A 17,331-nucleotide genomic window follows, 5' to 3' on the forward strand; every position below is an offset into this window, starting at 1 on the left:
ATCCTGTAACGAAAAGGGCGAAAAAGTAGGTACACTAACTTGGCACTATTCTGTCGGTCATACAACAATATGCCGTGAAGTAAATATGACGCATATACACATCAAACCACATCCTTTACCACTTCAGTATCACATACAGTATCAGGCGTCGTGTGTACCGTATTTTGACAGCCGCACACTGGGTCAGTCTTTTTCCAGCACTCTTGAGGCCTGTGTAGATCTGACCCATCTCCATGGCTCCCTCAAGACCCACCACTTCAAGAAGCTGATCGCTCAGGTCTGTGAAGGACACGCAACATCCATGGCTGAAAGATCTGAATTGGTTATTATCAGTCTCTTTCTAAATTCATTCCTTGTGCAAAATATTGTATATGACAATGGGGTGCATAAGGAATAGACTTATTATTTCTCCATGAAAAAGATAGCTAATTGTATGAATACTATTTCCTCAAGGGAACCTCAAAACATGTCTGTGTGTTTGTCTGTATGTGTCTGTCTGTGTGTGTATGTGTGTGTGTCTCTGTGTGTCTATGTGTGTGGGTCTGTGTGTGTGTGTGTGTGTGTGTGTGTGTGTGTGTGTGTGTGTGTGTGTGTGTGTGTGTGTGTGTGAGTGACTTTGTGTGGGTCTGTGCATGTCTGTGACTTTGTGTGGGTCTGTGCATGTCTGTGTGTAGATGGAAGAATCCTGAATATTCTTCATTTATTTGTATGTGCATTGGACTCGGAGTCAATTTGGAGTTTGGCTCCGAGGCCTCTACCAGTTGTTGAAGCCCACTGATGTAGTGCCCCCTGTAGGTTATGGAAGGAATTATATATTTGTTGAAGGTGCCAACAATTTGTTGCCGACTCTTGATCGAACAACATCGTGGGATCTCCAACGTTTGATGCTGACTGATATTGAATGACACTGCAGCGTATCTTACGACCACCAACTGTAAGTACCAATCCAACAGTTTCCAGCCAGATCACAAAACAAACTGGACGAGACAGCTCAAATGTAAGTTCCCTCAGCGCCATCTTGTCGACACAATATAGGAATGATGGTATAAATGTTTCCAAGCAACAAATCTGTGAAATTGATACATTGCACAGCGCAAACATTTTGTGCTGAAAATCACCTGGACTCCTACCTTCCTCTATCTAACTCTATTGATTGACTTATAATCTTATTCACACAGATTACTGAGATTAAAGTATTGCTTCTCTCTGTTCACTCTGCCGTTGGAGGAACACTCTGCATAAGAAACTGCGGTGTTTCAAGTTTTTATTATAATAGCTAAGGGAAGGTACAGACACTCTTAATAAAACGAGACAGAAAGTCAAACAGCGGCGTAGCCTGGCTTGTTTGATACTTTAGTTGAAGAGGACAGTATGACCTGTGAGGAGATACCAGTTAGCAAATAATGTAAGTATTAAGTTAATTTTGAAGTACTCTGAGTCTCTAAGCTGTCTGTCACACCATGGAAGTGCAGAAATTACATTGAGACACAATATAGCTAATTCTATATGTTTCAATTCAACAATAAACCAACCATACACCACTTCAATTCAGTAACTTTGTAGTCACGACAAAGGGATTGCAGTGTTATGATTATATTTATGATATTATTATTATTAACGTTATTATTACGAAAACTACACTGCTGTATTAATAAACATTGGCTAATTTGTCCAAAGCGGCCTGAAGGTGAGGCATGAAGGCATGAAGCCGAAGGCCGATAAGTACTGTGTCAATGTAAGACCCGTAACACCGATGTTTTCGATATTTGATGGTTATTTTAACAATCGGTTTGTTTGTGTTTCGCACTGAATGAAAAACGTATAGGTAGAGCATGGCGATTGTGATATATGACAGGTTCGACGATATGTTCAACCTCAACGACATTAAATAAAAATGGCAGTGTGTGGAGTTAGCCATCGCACACACTCGTACACACACAATGGCGGTGTGATGACATTACAGACGTAATCACATCACATCACCCATGTCACGTGACCAGATCCTCAACTCTGATTGGTGTACGTTTGTGAGGGACATACATATATATATATATATATATATATATATATATATATATATATATATATATATATATATATATATATATATATATATATATATATATATGTACAAATATATATATATATATGTACAAATATATATATATATATATATAGTGGGTGGGGGTAATATGGACCCCAGGGGAATATGGACCCCACTGAATTTCCGATGATGCACTGCATCAAGCCTCGTCTCCATATCACGGGATAAACAAGTATGGCCAACCAGCAAGTGACCAACTGCAGTTGATTCAAACTCTTTAATGACGGTAAGTGGCAAACTTCCAAATGTTTTCATCTCAAATTTTACAATTCATAAGCATGCAGTACTGTGTATGTACATGTAGTCACTAGCTTGTTTGATGAGTGGTGTCCCTGGCTGAGTACACGTGAGAGCTGTCTACAGCACCACTGTGTGTAGAAAAGTCCATCCCAGCCCATATGTACTGGGCATGCTGACATGATCGAGAAGCATGGTGTGGGGAATATGGACCCTTTGGTAGTGTCTAACATGGACCAATGTCCATATTCCCCACGGTCGATGTCCATATTTCCCACACAGGAAGCTAGTAGAATAAGTCCACAAAACAGCATGTACACTATCAAAATTTGAATCAAATAAATTTTTCTGCACCGAAATATATGACTAAGCAAAACTAGGCATGGTCCAAGTAGCCGTCAAGTATCGGCTGTTTGTTAACACCCGATAACATGTACACTTGATTCTGTATAAAAATCCGACAGTGACTATGCACTGTCGGACATTTAACTCGCCCCGAAAAAGCGTTATCAACACATCCTCTCCTTATAAAAGACGTTGGATTGTGGAACATCAAGAACAAGAGAGAAGGACATTGAAGAAAGGGCCAACACGTGAGAAGCAGAATCCGATATCCCCAACTAATTTGAAAGCGAAAAAAGGCAACAGACCACGAACAAAGCGCGGTCCCCCAGTCCGAAAGCAGGTAACCAAGTCTGCTAAGCAACACAGAAAAGGACCTGAAAACTGCATGAGTAATTTCTACTGCATATATTGCAATGAGTTCTTTGTTGATCCACCTGAATTTTCTTGGATCCAATGCAGTGAATGCAAGCAATGGGCCCACGAAAACGAAACTGACTATGAGGGTATAGGTGCTTTCATCTGTGACGAGTGTCGCTAAGGTTGTTGTGCACTGAAAAATCGGAAAGTAACATTTGTCCCAGGGAACATTTGTCGAAAAGAAACTGGACTAACCATATTGAGGTAATATGGACCCACCGTCCATATTACCCCAATGGGGGGGGGGGGGGGGGTCCATATTACCCCAATGGGGGGTCCATATTCCCCACGTTGTTTGGAATATGGACACTGATGGCATATTTTTATTTGTCCCCTCAATCAAATGTCTTTGATTTTATTCAACCCAAACTGCACGGGGATATAGTCTGTCTGGTTGTCTAAATAAACCATTATTTGGAAATTTTCCTTGTCTATTTGTGTAGCCTCTATCGGGACTTTGGCTTAGGGGGTCCATATTAACCCCACCTACCCTATATACATATGTATATATATATATGTATATGTTACGGTTCTCCGCCACCCTTCTTCCCCTTACCAAGGGGGGATTAATCCCCTTGTTCTTTCTGGGCTTGGCGGAACCGAGACTTGAAACGCCTCTTCCGGGCAAAACGCAAAGTAGGGTTTCGGGACCAAGTCTCGCTCGTACCTAAATCCCTGCGCCACCACGGAAGCGAGGAAGCAAGCCTCGCACGAGCCACGTGTGATTTGGGTACACCGAGCGGATTGAGTACCATGTGGTCCGTGCAGTTTTAGGTAGTGGAACCCGATTCGAGCAGTTCTATTCGTACCATGCTTAGCCAATGAGGAAATCACATGAATGATCGAATGGAAAATGAAGCACACAGGTTTAATTATTCCCACACGTATGCACAATGATCGGGAAGCAGAGGCAAGAGCAGCACTTAGTCAGTCTGATCTTATCCCCCAGACTCGGGCCTGTCACACTCACACAGGGAATTGCAGATGGGTTGATGTTCCAGCCAAACGCGTCGACATGGTCGTCCAGGAACGGCCCTGTCTGGCTCTCCAGGGTCCCAGCACATCCCGCGAAGATGGCAGCAGGCGGTGGAAGGAACCTCGTAGCGCGTCTCCCGAACAAAGGCAGCCGATGAGGTATAAGGGAAAGTGCACGTCTCTCAGCGCGGCTGGCGATTACACAGCCATTATCACTCGCGCGACTTCATGCACTGTACGCGGCTCGGCCTCCAGCTCAACCGAGCGTCACTTTATAATAGCGCGTATTCCGGTTCATGCGCGTCTTTCTTCACCCGCGTATCTCTCAAAGTTCTTTGACACTCTTAACTCCTGCTCGTCAACGATTCCTCCTGGTTGATCAGTGCGCGCGAGTCCTCAAGTCCTCTCTCTTTCATCAGCGAGTCCTCTCAGGGGCTTTGCGCGATGGGTTATATAGATACGCCCCGAACCTTCTTGAACCCCCTCGAACCTTCCAACCACGCCCTGTGACGCAATGCTGCCGCCACACCCTCTGAGCCCTGGTTGGCAGCTCGTGCTTACCGTCAGCTCCTCTGCTGCCCTCATTCGGCTCCGCCCCGACCATCCTAGGCCTGCCTCGTGTTAATTCGCCCAAAATGAACCAAAGTCAGCGCAAAGGGGCATGAGGCTAGGGAGGCTGGAGAGTCAGTAGAAGTAGGACCTGTTCTCCTGACTCGACTCAACACAGAACTAACATAGGAAGGGGACTAAGCTCACAAATACGAAGAGATAACTATACTATCGCGAGGCTACATGTTGCTTGTGTGACTATGAGGGGGAAATTTTAACCTTTATTATACTGACTGTACAAAACACAAAACCGCAACAATATATCTATATATATATATATATATATATATATATATATATATATATATATATATATATATATATATATATATATTGTTGGGGTTTTGAGAACCATGCACTTGTAAATTGTTGTAAATATACCCTTTGTAAATAATACTTTGTGTAAATACCTCCATTTCACTGTTAAGATCAAAGGTCGTCCCCTAATTAGTCCATGAACAACACGTAGCAAACCATAGGCCCTCTTCATAGTTATTTCATTATTATGTGTTTCAGGTAAAGCTGTGTTTCCAATAGTTTGACTCCACGTTGCTTTAATCAAATAAGATAGGTCCCTTTCATTCCCTTCAAAAGCAGTACGAATGGTTTTCTATCCCGCAAGACGCCATTGCCCATATGCTCCATCTCAGAGAAGAAGGGGGGGGGGGGGGGAGGGAGGAGCCACCAAATCACGGGCGTAGCACGTCGTCATCATCGGAGGTGGAGTCAGCCAGCCCTAACCACCAACCAGCACCGCGGTGAGCGAACCGGTAGGCGTGCCCTCCCAGCCCGCGGCTTGATACGGCGACGAGCAATAAAAGCAACTGTGAGGGACTGCTTACGAAGAGGAGTGAGGGAGCACGAGAGTCGGTGAGAAGGAGAGTCGGTGGAGGGCCAGTTGAGTGAGAGAGTTGAGTGAGTGGGATGAACAAGGTACGAGAGCCGTTGAGAAGGCAGGAGAGACGAACTGCACGGAGCTTCTTCAGAAAGCCCCTGCCGTGTGAAACCAAATACGTGGAGCCGCCGGCTGCTAGCTTCCAGCCCAGAGCGTGGAGCTGGAGCGGACCTCTTTGCTGCGCTTTCCCGCCCGAACCTTCCAGCCCTGCTGTTCTGCACGGACCCTTCTCCTTCGTCCAGCCATTCCTGCCTGCAATTTCCCTTTATCGTGTAAGTCTGTGGTCTGTCCTTTGTGTTGTCTGGGGTTCCATAATTAAGACTGTTTAAGACTTGCCCTGTGTATCTGCTTTCTCTTCTGTAAATTACTTTCATTTCTCTTTCTTTGGTTTTGTGTAAATAATTAATAAATACCTGTTCCTCCTTATTCTTGGGTTTCATTCTCATCTGATCGCTTTAGTCCCTTCTTTCGATTGAGTACCTGTGGCGCGATTTTGACCAAACTGCTTTATAATCGGGTTTAGTCTCTTGGTAACGGCCCGAGTCGCAGCTCACTTCGCTCGGCGCAATCCAACCACGCTGCGGCCTGGGTGGGAGTATTTCCTCGCTTACGGCCGGTGGTAGTACTTAGGTATTAAGAAAAATTGGGCTTACAACCTTACTTACCATCGACCGGAAGTGACGTCATACCCCCAGGACCGGTCGGACGGCCAGCTTAACAGGACAAGGGGATTAACCCCCCCTTGCTAACGGGAGTGCCGTTCCCCGGATCCGTAACAATTGGTGTCAGGAGTGGGATCTGGAACCTGGGACTAAATTTATTTGGACCACATTTTGGACACCAATTGTGCTATTGGCCGTAACAATTGGTGTCGGGGAGTGGGATTTGAGGCCCGAACCAAATTTTTAAAACATCAAAAAATTTGGTCAAAATTTGGAGCGGCCGAAATTTTATTATAACATCCAAATTGAGTCGTGCCATGGATGGTCAAGGCGGTCGGATGCCAGTGGGAGAGATAGGAGAGGGGTTAGAATTGACCCAGGACCCCAGGGAGGAGATGGGGGAGATGCAGGAGGAAAGCAATGAGGGTGCGGTAGCGGGGGTTGCAGGCGCACAAGATGGCGGCGCCTCGCACGAGGTTGCAAGAGCACAAAATGGCGCCTAGCATATGGTCGCGGCGGCCGAGCCCGCGGCACCGACAGACTGGGGCCTATTCATGGAGCAAATAACGGCCTTTATGGTCAACGGGTGAAGACATGAAAATAGAGTGGGACAAATCAAGGGCAGAAATGAGGGAATTGGGGGACAAATCCACCCGGGAAATAAAAGGGTTGGAAAGTAAAATGGGAGCAATGAGGGACGAAGCAAGGGGTACCAGTAACCAAATTGGGAAGTTAGACAGCAAATTGGGGCAGTTAGACAATAAATGTGAGGGATTAAACAGCAAATTGGGAGGAGTAGGAAACAAGTTAGGAAGCAAATTGGAGGGATTCGGAAACAGATTAGGGGACAAATAAGGGGGAATAATTGGCCAAGCCAAATAAATTAATGAGGGGTTGGCGAGGGGGCAAGCCATGTATGAGGAGAAGGAATTGAAGAGGGAGGTTAACCGCAGGTTGAGCGAGGACGTCGCGGGGGTACGCGACGAGGTAACGCGGGTTGAGAAGCGCGGGCTGAGCAAGGCGGAGCAGAGCGCAGGTAACTGGACGGGCATAGAAATCGCGACCCGGAGTATGGGGAAGCCGGCGACCGCTGAGGTAGAAGAGGGAATTTTAATAAAGCCAGCGGTCGTCGAGGTGAATAAAGAACAAGAAGAAGAAGAACAAGAAGAAGAACAACAACAACAGCAGAGGGCACTCTATGAGCAGCGTCTTGCGACGCGGCTAAAAAGAAATAGTGGAAATTGGGATTGGAGAGACGGACTTGGTAGAGCAACAGCGGGAGGAAAAGATGGAAAATGTGCAAAGTCCGTGCTCACATCATGATGCCGTGCTTAATCCTTATAAAGATTTGCAGGTGTTGGAGCGAGGAGGAAGAAGAATCCACAAGGTGAGACGGGCTGTGGACGGTGCTAAGAGGTTTTGCGGGAAGGTGTTTAGTGCAAAAAGAATTTTCGCGCGCTTGGGATCAAGGTGTAACCCGGGCGCTCGTAAAAGGTCTGTGGTGCGTTGTGTGGATGGCAATGGCGCGCGTGTGAGGAAAAGGTGTGTAAAGGTGAACGGCGCGCGTGTACAAATGGCGTCGGAGCGCGAGTGTGTTACCAAGAGCGAGGGAGAGTGAACGACAGAGTATGGGAGTGATACCGGGTGCGGGAGCGAATGCACGTCGGAGGGTATGTGTGAAACAGAGTGTACGGAGTGTGACACGGAGAGTGAGTTGGTGGTGGCGCGTGTGCAGGAGAGCACATCGGAGCATGGGATGGGGAGTGTTACTACAGAGGATGTAACCGGAGAGTGTGCGCAAGGGTTGGCGTGAGAGTGTGCGGTGATGATTGGGTGTGCAGAAGAGTGCACACCCGTGGCGAGTGTTACGGAGGACGTAACGGGGGACGAAAGGTGTGGAACGAAGTGTGTGAACGACGAGTGTGCGCGAGAAAGGTGTGTAATGGAGGAGTGCATGATAACAGAGTGTGCTGTCAAAAGTGAGGATGAGTGCACAAAAGAGTATGTGAGCGTTATGAGTAGACCGGAGTTTGTGCGAGGGAAGAATGCACAAGCGAGTGCTGTGACAAAGTGTGTGGGATATACGAGCGGCGTTGGAGCGCCGGGTTTGGAGAGTGTGAAAGGGGTCGCGTATGCGTGTGAGCATGCGAGTAAGGCATCGACGTTAAACGGAGCAGCAGTTAGACCGACGGTTAGCCGACGCGAACTCTCGGTCCGTGCCGGGCTGTGGGTATTGCGGGAGCCGGCGGGGATTGGTGCAGCGTCGCTTCTCTTCAGAGCATCGTGCACGATCCGGGCCAGGCCCCGCCCTGCACGGTCGAGTCCGGGCTTTGCCGGGTAAGGCGACCGGCCTGGTTAGAGGGCAGGCAGGAGGGATCGGAACGGCGCCCCCTTGTGGTGGCGGCGTTCCACCCGGGCAAGGTTGGCCCATCGCGCTTTGGAGCGAGAGGCCCCGCGCCGGGATGGTGCTTTGAATCTTGGCCCAACCAAACCTCCTCCCCTGAACCGAATGCCGGACGGACCCAACCTGCAGGCAACCAAACCACCAGAATTCATTGCTCGGCTTTGCGAAGCCGAGTTTTAATGATGTAACGACGCACCGAGAGGCTCAAGTGAGTGGACATGTGATGGTGATAGCAGCAGTGAAATTTGATTGGCAAAATTTGATGGGTAAATTGATTGGCAGATGTGATTGGCAAAATTGGATGGGCGAATTTGGTTGAAATTTGATGCCTTTGATTGGCGAATGGTATATGGGTAAAGGGATGGTAACTCTGTCATCCCTCCCATAAACCCCAGGAACATGAGCATTACTTATGGGGTTTGGCAGTGTAAGCTCGCCGAGGGCGGGTTAGGATAAATGTATAGGGACCTAGCGATGACAATAGGTAACTGTAAAATTAAGTAGTGACATTGTACAGGTAGTGGGCACGTAGAGTAGAGTAGTTGGATGTTAACGACGTGGTATGTGCAATAGTGTAAGGGATGACTGAGGATGCACTAAGTTAGAAGGGCACCAGGTAGTTTAGATGATGCAGTTGTGTTTGTGGTGAGAGTGATGAAATGAGGAATTGGTATGAAAGTGTATGGTAGTGCTGGTTATGAAAGGAGGAATTGCTCGTGAGAGATGTGTGTGTGTGTGTAGAGAGCGGATTGAGCAGAGTATTGTGAAAGGGTGTGATTGTGCATTGTATGGAGTGAATGGTCTCGGAGGAAGGAGGGTGCAAGAGCCACCAGGTGTGTGTGAGCACAGGTGCGCAAGTGAAGCACAGGTGTGTGGAGAATGGTTGGATGAAATGAATGGTCTGGGAAACATGGAGTATGGAATGGATGGTGTGGAGTGAGTAGTGTGGAATATGTGGAGTGGAGTGGCTGGTGCGAAAGGAGTGGCTGGGGAAGATGGACCCCCTTCACGAATACCCGGGGAGGGTAGTTTAAGAGTTAGGTAGAGGGTATAGGCAAATTGTAGTTGGATATTGGCATCTGTGGTGCGTGTGGTAGAATGGTGTTTGGATGGGTGCATTAGTGAAGTGGAAATGGCTGGGCGTGTGGCCTGTTAGTGTGAATGGTTAAATGGGCACTCCGCCACTGTGAGGATGTTGGACAGGTGAGGCCGCAGGTGGGCTCTGGGAGCCGGTAGAGTTGTTCAGTGGGGCCCGAGGATCCGGAGGACGGACCCGGGTAGCCCAGTGCCAGAGAGGGCACCGAGTGGGGAGAGCGCCAGAGGGCCTTCCCCAGGAAGATAGGTTAGGGTAAGGAGCAGGTAAGCTGGGAGGCAACTGCAGTGGCGGAGGTGTGCAGGTGAGTGGACCTGCTGGGAGCGCCACACGACCCAGTCCTGAAATTGTGCAAAGGCACAGGGAGTTGAATTGGGGGAGTAAAACCACCGTTTAGAGGCCATTTTTCCCCGCAAAGCGGGGGTTGGCCTTTTCGGGCACCGTGGTAGTTGTTGTTTTTTTTGGTCCCCTTTTTGAAGCAATGTTTTACGGCCGGATGCCCTTCCTGACGCCAACCCTTTTTGCCGCCTTCAACGACAAACAGGGAATTACCAGTGAACTGGTACTCAATTAGCCGACCTCGGAAGGATGACAGGCTGAGTCAACCCCCCTGGCATTAATTCGGCGATCGACCGAGATTCGAACCCAGTATCCTAGGATCCTAAGCCGGCACCCTAGCTGCTAGCCCAACATCAGGGATTTGGGGGAGTGAGGGATTTGGGGGAGTGAATTGGGGGAGTGAGACCCCAAATTGATGAGCACCACAGATGGTCAATGGGAGTTTGGTTTTTAGAACCGCAAAGAGTAAAGTGGCCAATGGTTTGGCCTGGAAAGACCCCGGGTAGTGTAAAAGTGTTAAAGTCATTTTGAGGATAGTTAGGATTGAAATCTCCTCGCACCATCTATATCCACTCGCCTGAGGTGATAACAGGACACCACACCAGGTGATTTATTGCAAATGTTTTTGGGAATGTGAGACGCATCATGACGTGGGTGTGACATTGTGTTGTTGTTCCATCTCTTCCTCCTTAAGAGGGATTGATGATGAATTGGGTGATGGCAAATTTGGTTAGAAATTGGGATTGTGGATGAATTTGGTATTAGGGGAGATATGGGGAGGACGAGACGTAGTGACAAATTTGTAAATGTGTAAATTTGGTAAATATGGGATAAGGGGCAAGGGCAGATTAGGTGACGGGGGGGGGGGGGGGGGGGGAGGGTGACGTATGGTAGGGACAGGCTTTCTCCGCTCGCTCCCCATGTGCACCTCACTCTGCATTGCCTTGTTTTAATGTGTACCCTTGCGCCCTTACCCATCACTGGCTCTGCTTTGTCTTCCTCCCCACCCATGGACTGTGCTCTCTGGGCACTGAGGGGAAGGCGTGCGGGAGCCGCAGTTGTGTGACCGCATTCCCGCTGCCAGCTGCCTGGACCGATGCACCACCATATGGACCACACCTTTGTGGCCAAGCACCACACCCTTATGGACCCCACGTGTTGGGGCCTGGCCCCTCTGCTGGGACCGGCCATGATGGCCAGAGAAGAGTTGGCTTGCGGACCACGGTGAGGTGGCCCCTTTTGCCCTACAGGTGGACCACCCATAGTTGGCCCCTGTGGGCCATAAATAAAAATGGACACATTTTGTGCGTTTTATTATTATTGTCAAATAGGCAGCAAGCCACAAGGGTCAACAGCAAGAAAAAGAACAACATCAGCAACATCGGCCAGCAGAGGGAGCAGCAAGAAGAACCGGGCAACAGTTTGTGTTGTTTTTATTGAAATGTATGACTGAGCACTGGATGGTGCTTTGTGTGGTTTTCTGGTGTTCATTGGTGCTAATGGTGCTTTGGTGCTTTGTAATGCTCTTGTGCTCGGGGGTGCACTGCAATATCAATTGTGCATCCCCGGGCACTTGAGTATGGTGTATCGGTGCAGTGCAGTGCATGCTTTTCCTCCCTCCCGCAGGATTCTTTGTGCTTCCCAAAATGACAGGTCCTGGGTTTGCAGTGTAAATACAAATGGTGTCTTGTAAATAATGCTCCCCAACGTAAATGTGTAGTTTGAAAATAATTCCGTAATTCGGTTATCCTGTGGGTGTGAATCTGTTAGGTAGGATGCAACGTAGCATGGGGACATACTTAATTATGTTTTAAAACTGTCGCACTCAAGGGTGAGGTTAATCGTAGAGGGTAACTACATCTGAGTGTCACATTATGTTAAAGTTTTTTCGGCCCGGGACGTGCCTGGAGGAATGAGGATGCTGTGTTGGGGTTTTGAGAACCCTGCACTTGTAAATTGTTGTAAATATACCCTTTGTAAATAATACTCTGTGTAAATACCTCCATTTCACTGTTAAGATCAAAGGTCGTCCCCTAATTAGTCCATGAACAACATGTAGCGAACCATAGGCCCTCTTCATAGTTATTTCATTATTATGTGTTTCAGGTAAGGCTGTGTTTCCAATAGTTTGACTCTACGTTGCATTAATCAAATAAGATAGGTCCCTTTCGTTCCCTTCAAAAGCAGTACGAATGGTTTTCTATCCCGCAAGACGCCATTGCCAATGTGCTCCATATCGGAGAAGAAGGGGGGAGGAGCCGCCAAATCATGGGCGTGGCACGTCGTCATCATCGGAGGTGGAGTCAGCCAGCCCTAACCACCAACCAGCACCGCGGTGAGCGAACCGGTAGGCGTGCCCTCGCAGCCTGCGGCTTGATACGGCGACGAGCAATAAAAGCAACTGCGAGGGACTGCTTACGAAGAGGAGTGAGGGAGCACGAGAGTCGGTGAGAAGGAGAGTCGGTGGAGGGCCAGTTGAGTGAGAGAGTTGAGTGAGTGGGACGAACAAGGTACGAGAGCCGGTGAGAAGGCAGGAGAGACGAGCTGCGCGGAGCTGTTTCAGAAAGCCCCTGCCGTGCGAAACCGAATACGTGGAGCCGCCGGCTGCTCGCTTCCAGCCCGGAGGGTGGAGCTGGAGCGGACATCTTTGCTGCGCTTTCCCGCCCGAACCTTCCAGCCCTGCTGTTCTGCACGAATCCTTCTCCTTCGTCCAGCCATTCCTGCCTGCAATTTCCCTTTGTCTTGTAAGTCCGTGGTCTTTCCTTTGTGTTGTCTGGGATTCCATAATTAAGACTGTTTAAGACTTGCCCTGTGTATCTGCTTTCTCTTCTGTAAATTACTTTCGTTTATCTTTCTTTGGTTTTGTGTAAATAATGAATAAATACCTGTTCCTCCTTATTCTTGGGTTTCATTCTCATCCGATCGCTTTAGTCCCTTCTTTCGATTGAGTACCTGTGGCGCGATTTTGGCCAAACTGCTTTATAAACGGGTTTAGTCTCTTGGTAACGGCCCGAGTCACAGCTCGCTTCGCTCGGCGCAATCCAACCACGCTGCAGCCCGGGTGGGAGTATTTCCTCGCTTACGGCCGGTGGTAGTACTTAGGTATTAAGACAAATTGGGCTTACAACCCTACTTACCATCGACCGGAAGTGACGTTATACCCCCAGGACCGGTCTGACGGCCAGCTTAACAGGACAAGGGGATTACCCCCCCCCCCCCTTGCTAACAGGAGTGCCGTCCCCCAGATCCGTAACAATATATATACATATATATATACAGCACATACATACTGTCGTGTCGCCGGTAATTAAGATCAAGGGTGGCAGAAAGCCGAACAGTTTGCTTTAACTCTGATGTGAATAAGACGAAAATTTGGCGCTATTTTATGGCGCGCGCGGGATGAAACCAAAGTTCTTACCTGCACGGATGGCCACCACATAGGTTAATCCTCAAACCCACAAACACAGGAATGAGACAAGAAAAATCAACAATACAACAAATGAAATGCAACAAATAATGGTTTAATGAAAATAAATGCAATACGATAAAAATGAACGGTGAGGTAAAAACTAATATCCTAACTTGAGACATCTCCACTCGATCCTGGGCCAGCCAGCACAACACGGTCCCCAGCTCCCCCGAAGAGCACCGAGTCAATAACACCCCGGCTCCAACGCTACCAGGTTCTCCGGGCTCTGAACAGTTCTCCCCAAACGCACACGAGAAACGTGACTGCCCACCATGAAGACAGCAACAGAGAGAGAGGGAGGGAGAGAGAGAGAGAAACAATAGATTCTTCTTCTTCTGCTCGAACCTTCGCTCTGACGTCACACCGACGTCACACCAACCAATCGCCGAGTTCCACCTAATCGCTCCATGGTCGGGCTTGACGAATGACGAAGCTCCCGGCGTGGTCTGCCGGTTGCGATAGTTTCCACGCCCCTCGTCCCACTTTCGGGGTGTGGCCTTGCTACGATCTTTTGGAGGCGGGGTTTATTTATCGATCGTAATGTCCGGGTCTCTGTCGGCTTCATGTCGGTTGTTGTGGTTAATGGAGCTGATTGCATAACTGGCCGAGTGGATGCAAAAAGAACAGGGAAAATCACAGGGGGAAGCACATACTGGGGAAATTATCTTTAAACCCTACCTAATTAGCATGTCCTCACCCCCCTCAGCCCCTCCCTCCCCCTGTGTGAAGAACACATAAACAACCTTAAGCTCACAGTTTCCCTGCTTATGTACATCGAAATGTCTCCTACACATCCATGGTCAATGCTTATCTACATGGTTCTATCTCCTCTATGGTATGTCATCTCTACCCCCACATACGGTTGGACAAATACTGTTCTGGAGGGCTTTGCCCTACAGGCTACACCGCAGAAAATCCAGTACCTTCAGGTCATGTGCATGTAAATAGAATTGTCAGTTGACTGACCACGTGACCCGAAATGCAGGAAGAGTAAAAGGTGGAAGGTGGCATTGCATGGAGCTACCTGATCGAAGAGTAGCAGAACACGATGCGGGATCCAGGACAGGAATGATAGTCAACAAAATATTTTGAACATTTCTGTTTGATTGAAAAATCATTGCTTAGAGAAGTTTCAAAAGCTCCATGAAAATTTCAGAATTATGAACGACATTATTCCAAAATTTCCAAGCAGAATGGCAATCATGTTTGAACCTTTGTTTTTGGAGAAATAAAAAAGGCTGAGGTGCAGCATTTAACCAACAGAAGTTATAAAGTGTTTTTCTCCTATAATAAAACGGATGATAATTACTCATAAGCATGCGGTTCAAGGTACTCCAGCATGTCTAAGCTAACGTGCGTGATCAGCAGGTTAACATGATTGAGGGAATGCCGGAGGCAACCACTTCGCATAAACATCGTTTGCTGATGGCTCAAGCGAGGATCCTGTACAAACATGCTCGATTCATAGATCAGCACAATTCCATACACACGCTGTTTGGTTGTGGGCAAGTTGATCGGTGGAGCATGCACAAGATGCTGTAGGGGATCAAACCCTCAAATCTGAGATAAATGGATAATGTGCCTTTATATAAAATATATTGCTATGAAATGACAAGGTAAACTAGGTAGCTGCGATCACAAAGATCACAAAGCGATCGCCAAGTTTATGCCTCCCCTGGCACCCACAATCCGATGACAGGTATATTTTTTTCGGACTGCAATATGACCTTCAACATTTAGGGATCGAGTGTAAATGAAGAAAATGTGCCCCCATCTCAACTTCTATCCATAACACTCAACATCATGAAAATCGGAGGAAAAGTATTCAAGTTATGATCAAAAAGGTGTTTTTTGTTGGTTAAATCACAGTCCGCAAAAAGTTGGTCAAATACACAAATCAAATATCAGGTGCACAACTTCAATACAGGTACACTATTATGATGCAAGAATATCTTGGAGGGCCAAGTGGTGTTTGAGATTCCGCAATGTCAAATTTGGGCAATGACAAAAAATGCACTATTTTTTCAGACTGCCATTTGACTTTGACCTTTAACCCTGAGGGGCATGATCTCAATTAAGTGTAAATGTGCCCTCTAGGATATCTAGAGAGGGAAATTTCATTCTGATCAGACAAAACCACAGTCGAGCTATGGTGACAAATGTTAAAATGACTATAACCTGGTCATGACCTGAGAATTTGTTCCAGGTCAAAAAAGTAGGTCATCCATCCCTCCCCCCCCCCCCCCCCCTTCAATTCACACTGTTTATTCCCATTATTGATGCAAAATTTGGTTCTTAAAGTCCCAACTGGCTCTGAGATAGAGCTTGGACATTGGGAGAAAAAAAGGGAAGAAAAAAATTCCCACCTAAATGGTGTTTAAGTACTCTTCGGGGTCTAAGAAACTCAAAGGTACCATTATACATTAGGGGTGCTAATTGTAGGAACAAACCCTACAACAGGTAATGGACTCAGAGCCTCCCTCTATCCTATAAGGGACGCTAAATTAATATTGTGTCGCATTTGTTTACCATGTTAGTAGAAATATGAGGGGGGCCTTCAAAATGTTTTCCCGGAACGAAACACAATAGTCCAAGAAGAATGAAGCACTAGTCGTGCTGGTCAAGGGCAGTGTCGGACTGCTTAGGCAGGAGATCAGCGATGGATGAAATCAACATAAAGTTGATCGAGGTAACTAACTGTAATTGATCGAGGTAAAGTTGATGCTAACTGCTGTGGTAAGCAAGAAGCTTACGTTTCGGGTGTTAACCCATCATCGGAGCAAACAAAGTTGTGATGATAAAGGTTAGCATGCCTCAATAAACGCTGTTTATTTCATCCATGATGCAGCATAAGGCCTGTACCACAGCTGTCCACCTTTTCCTTTCCCAGACTACACGTTGTGTTTCTTCCATACCAATACGAGCCTCCATTACGTCCTTCTCCATTGTTTGTTTACATCTGGTTCGTCTACCCAGTCCTTATAATGTTCATCCTGCCCTGGTATACTCAGGAGATGGGGTTTTGTAATCACTTCTGTGTGTGTGTGTGTGTGTGTGTGTCTCTATGTGTGTGTGTGTGTGTGTGTGTGTGTGTCTGTGTGTGTGTGTGTGTGTGTGTCTCTGTGTATGTGTGTCTGTGTCTGTGTGTCTCTGTGTGTGTGTGTGTGTCTGCGTGTGTGTGTATGTGTGTATGTGTGTGTATGTGTAAGAGTGTGTTTGTGTGTGTGTGTGTGTGTGTGTGTGTGTGTGTGTATGTGTAAGAGTGTGTATGTGTGTGTGTGTCTGTGTATGTGTGTCTGTGTGTGTGTGTGTCTGTGTGTGTGTGTCTGTGTGTGTGTGTGTGTGCCTGTGTGTGTGTGCATGTATGTATGTGTATGTGTCTGTGTGTGTGTGTGTGTGTGCCTGTGTGTGTGTGTGTGTATGTGTCTGTGTATGTGTCTGTGTGTGTCTGTGTGTATGTGTCTGCGTGTGTGTGTATGTGTGTGTATGTGTAAGAGTGTGTTTGTGTGTGTGTGTGTGTGTGTGTGTGTGTGTGTAAGAGTGTGTATGTGTGTGTGTGTCTGTGTATGTGTGTCTGTGTGTGTGTGTGTCTGTGTGTGTGTGTCTCTGTGTGTGTGTGTGTGTGCCTGTGTGTGTGTGCATGTGTGTATGTGTATGTGTCTGTGTGTGTGTGTGTATGTGCCTGTGTGTGTGTGTGTGTATGTGTCTGTGTATGTGTCTGTGTGTGTGTGTGTGTGTGTGTGTCTCTGTGTGTGTGTGTATGTGTAAGAGTGTGTTTGTGT

At 47.4% G+C, this 17,331-nt stretch overlaps 1 protein-coding gene across 3 annotated transcripts in view; it reads right to left on the minus strand.

Moving 5' to 3' along the window:
- Positions 1-17,331, minus strand: part of LOC137430230 (diacylglycerol kinase beta-like) — a 414,122-nt gene that overhangs the window by 8,312 nt on the left and 388,479 nt on the right. For all 3 annotated transcript variants that reach the window (XM_068120933.2, XM_068120932.2, XM_078780433.1), the window contains one exon: positions 159-279. In XM_068120933.2, the coding sequence (XP_067977034.2) occupies positions 159-279 (121 nt within the window). The remainder of the gene's footprint in view (positions 1-158; positions 280-17,331) is intronic.

This window comes from Myxine glutinosa, chromosome 6 (assembly GCF_964187855.1).
Source record: "Myxine glutinosa chromosome 6, kmMyxGlut1.1, whole genome shotgun sequence".
NCBI lineage: Eukaryota > Metazoa > Chordata > Myxini > Myxiniformes > Myxinidae > Myxine > Myxine glutinosa.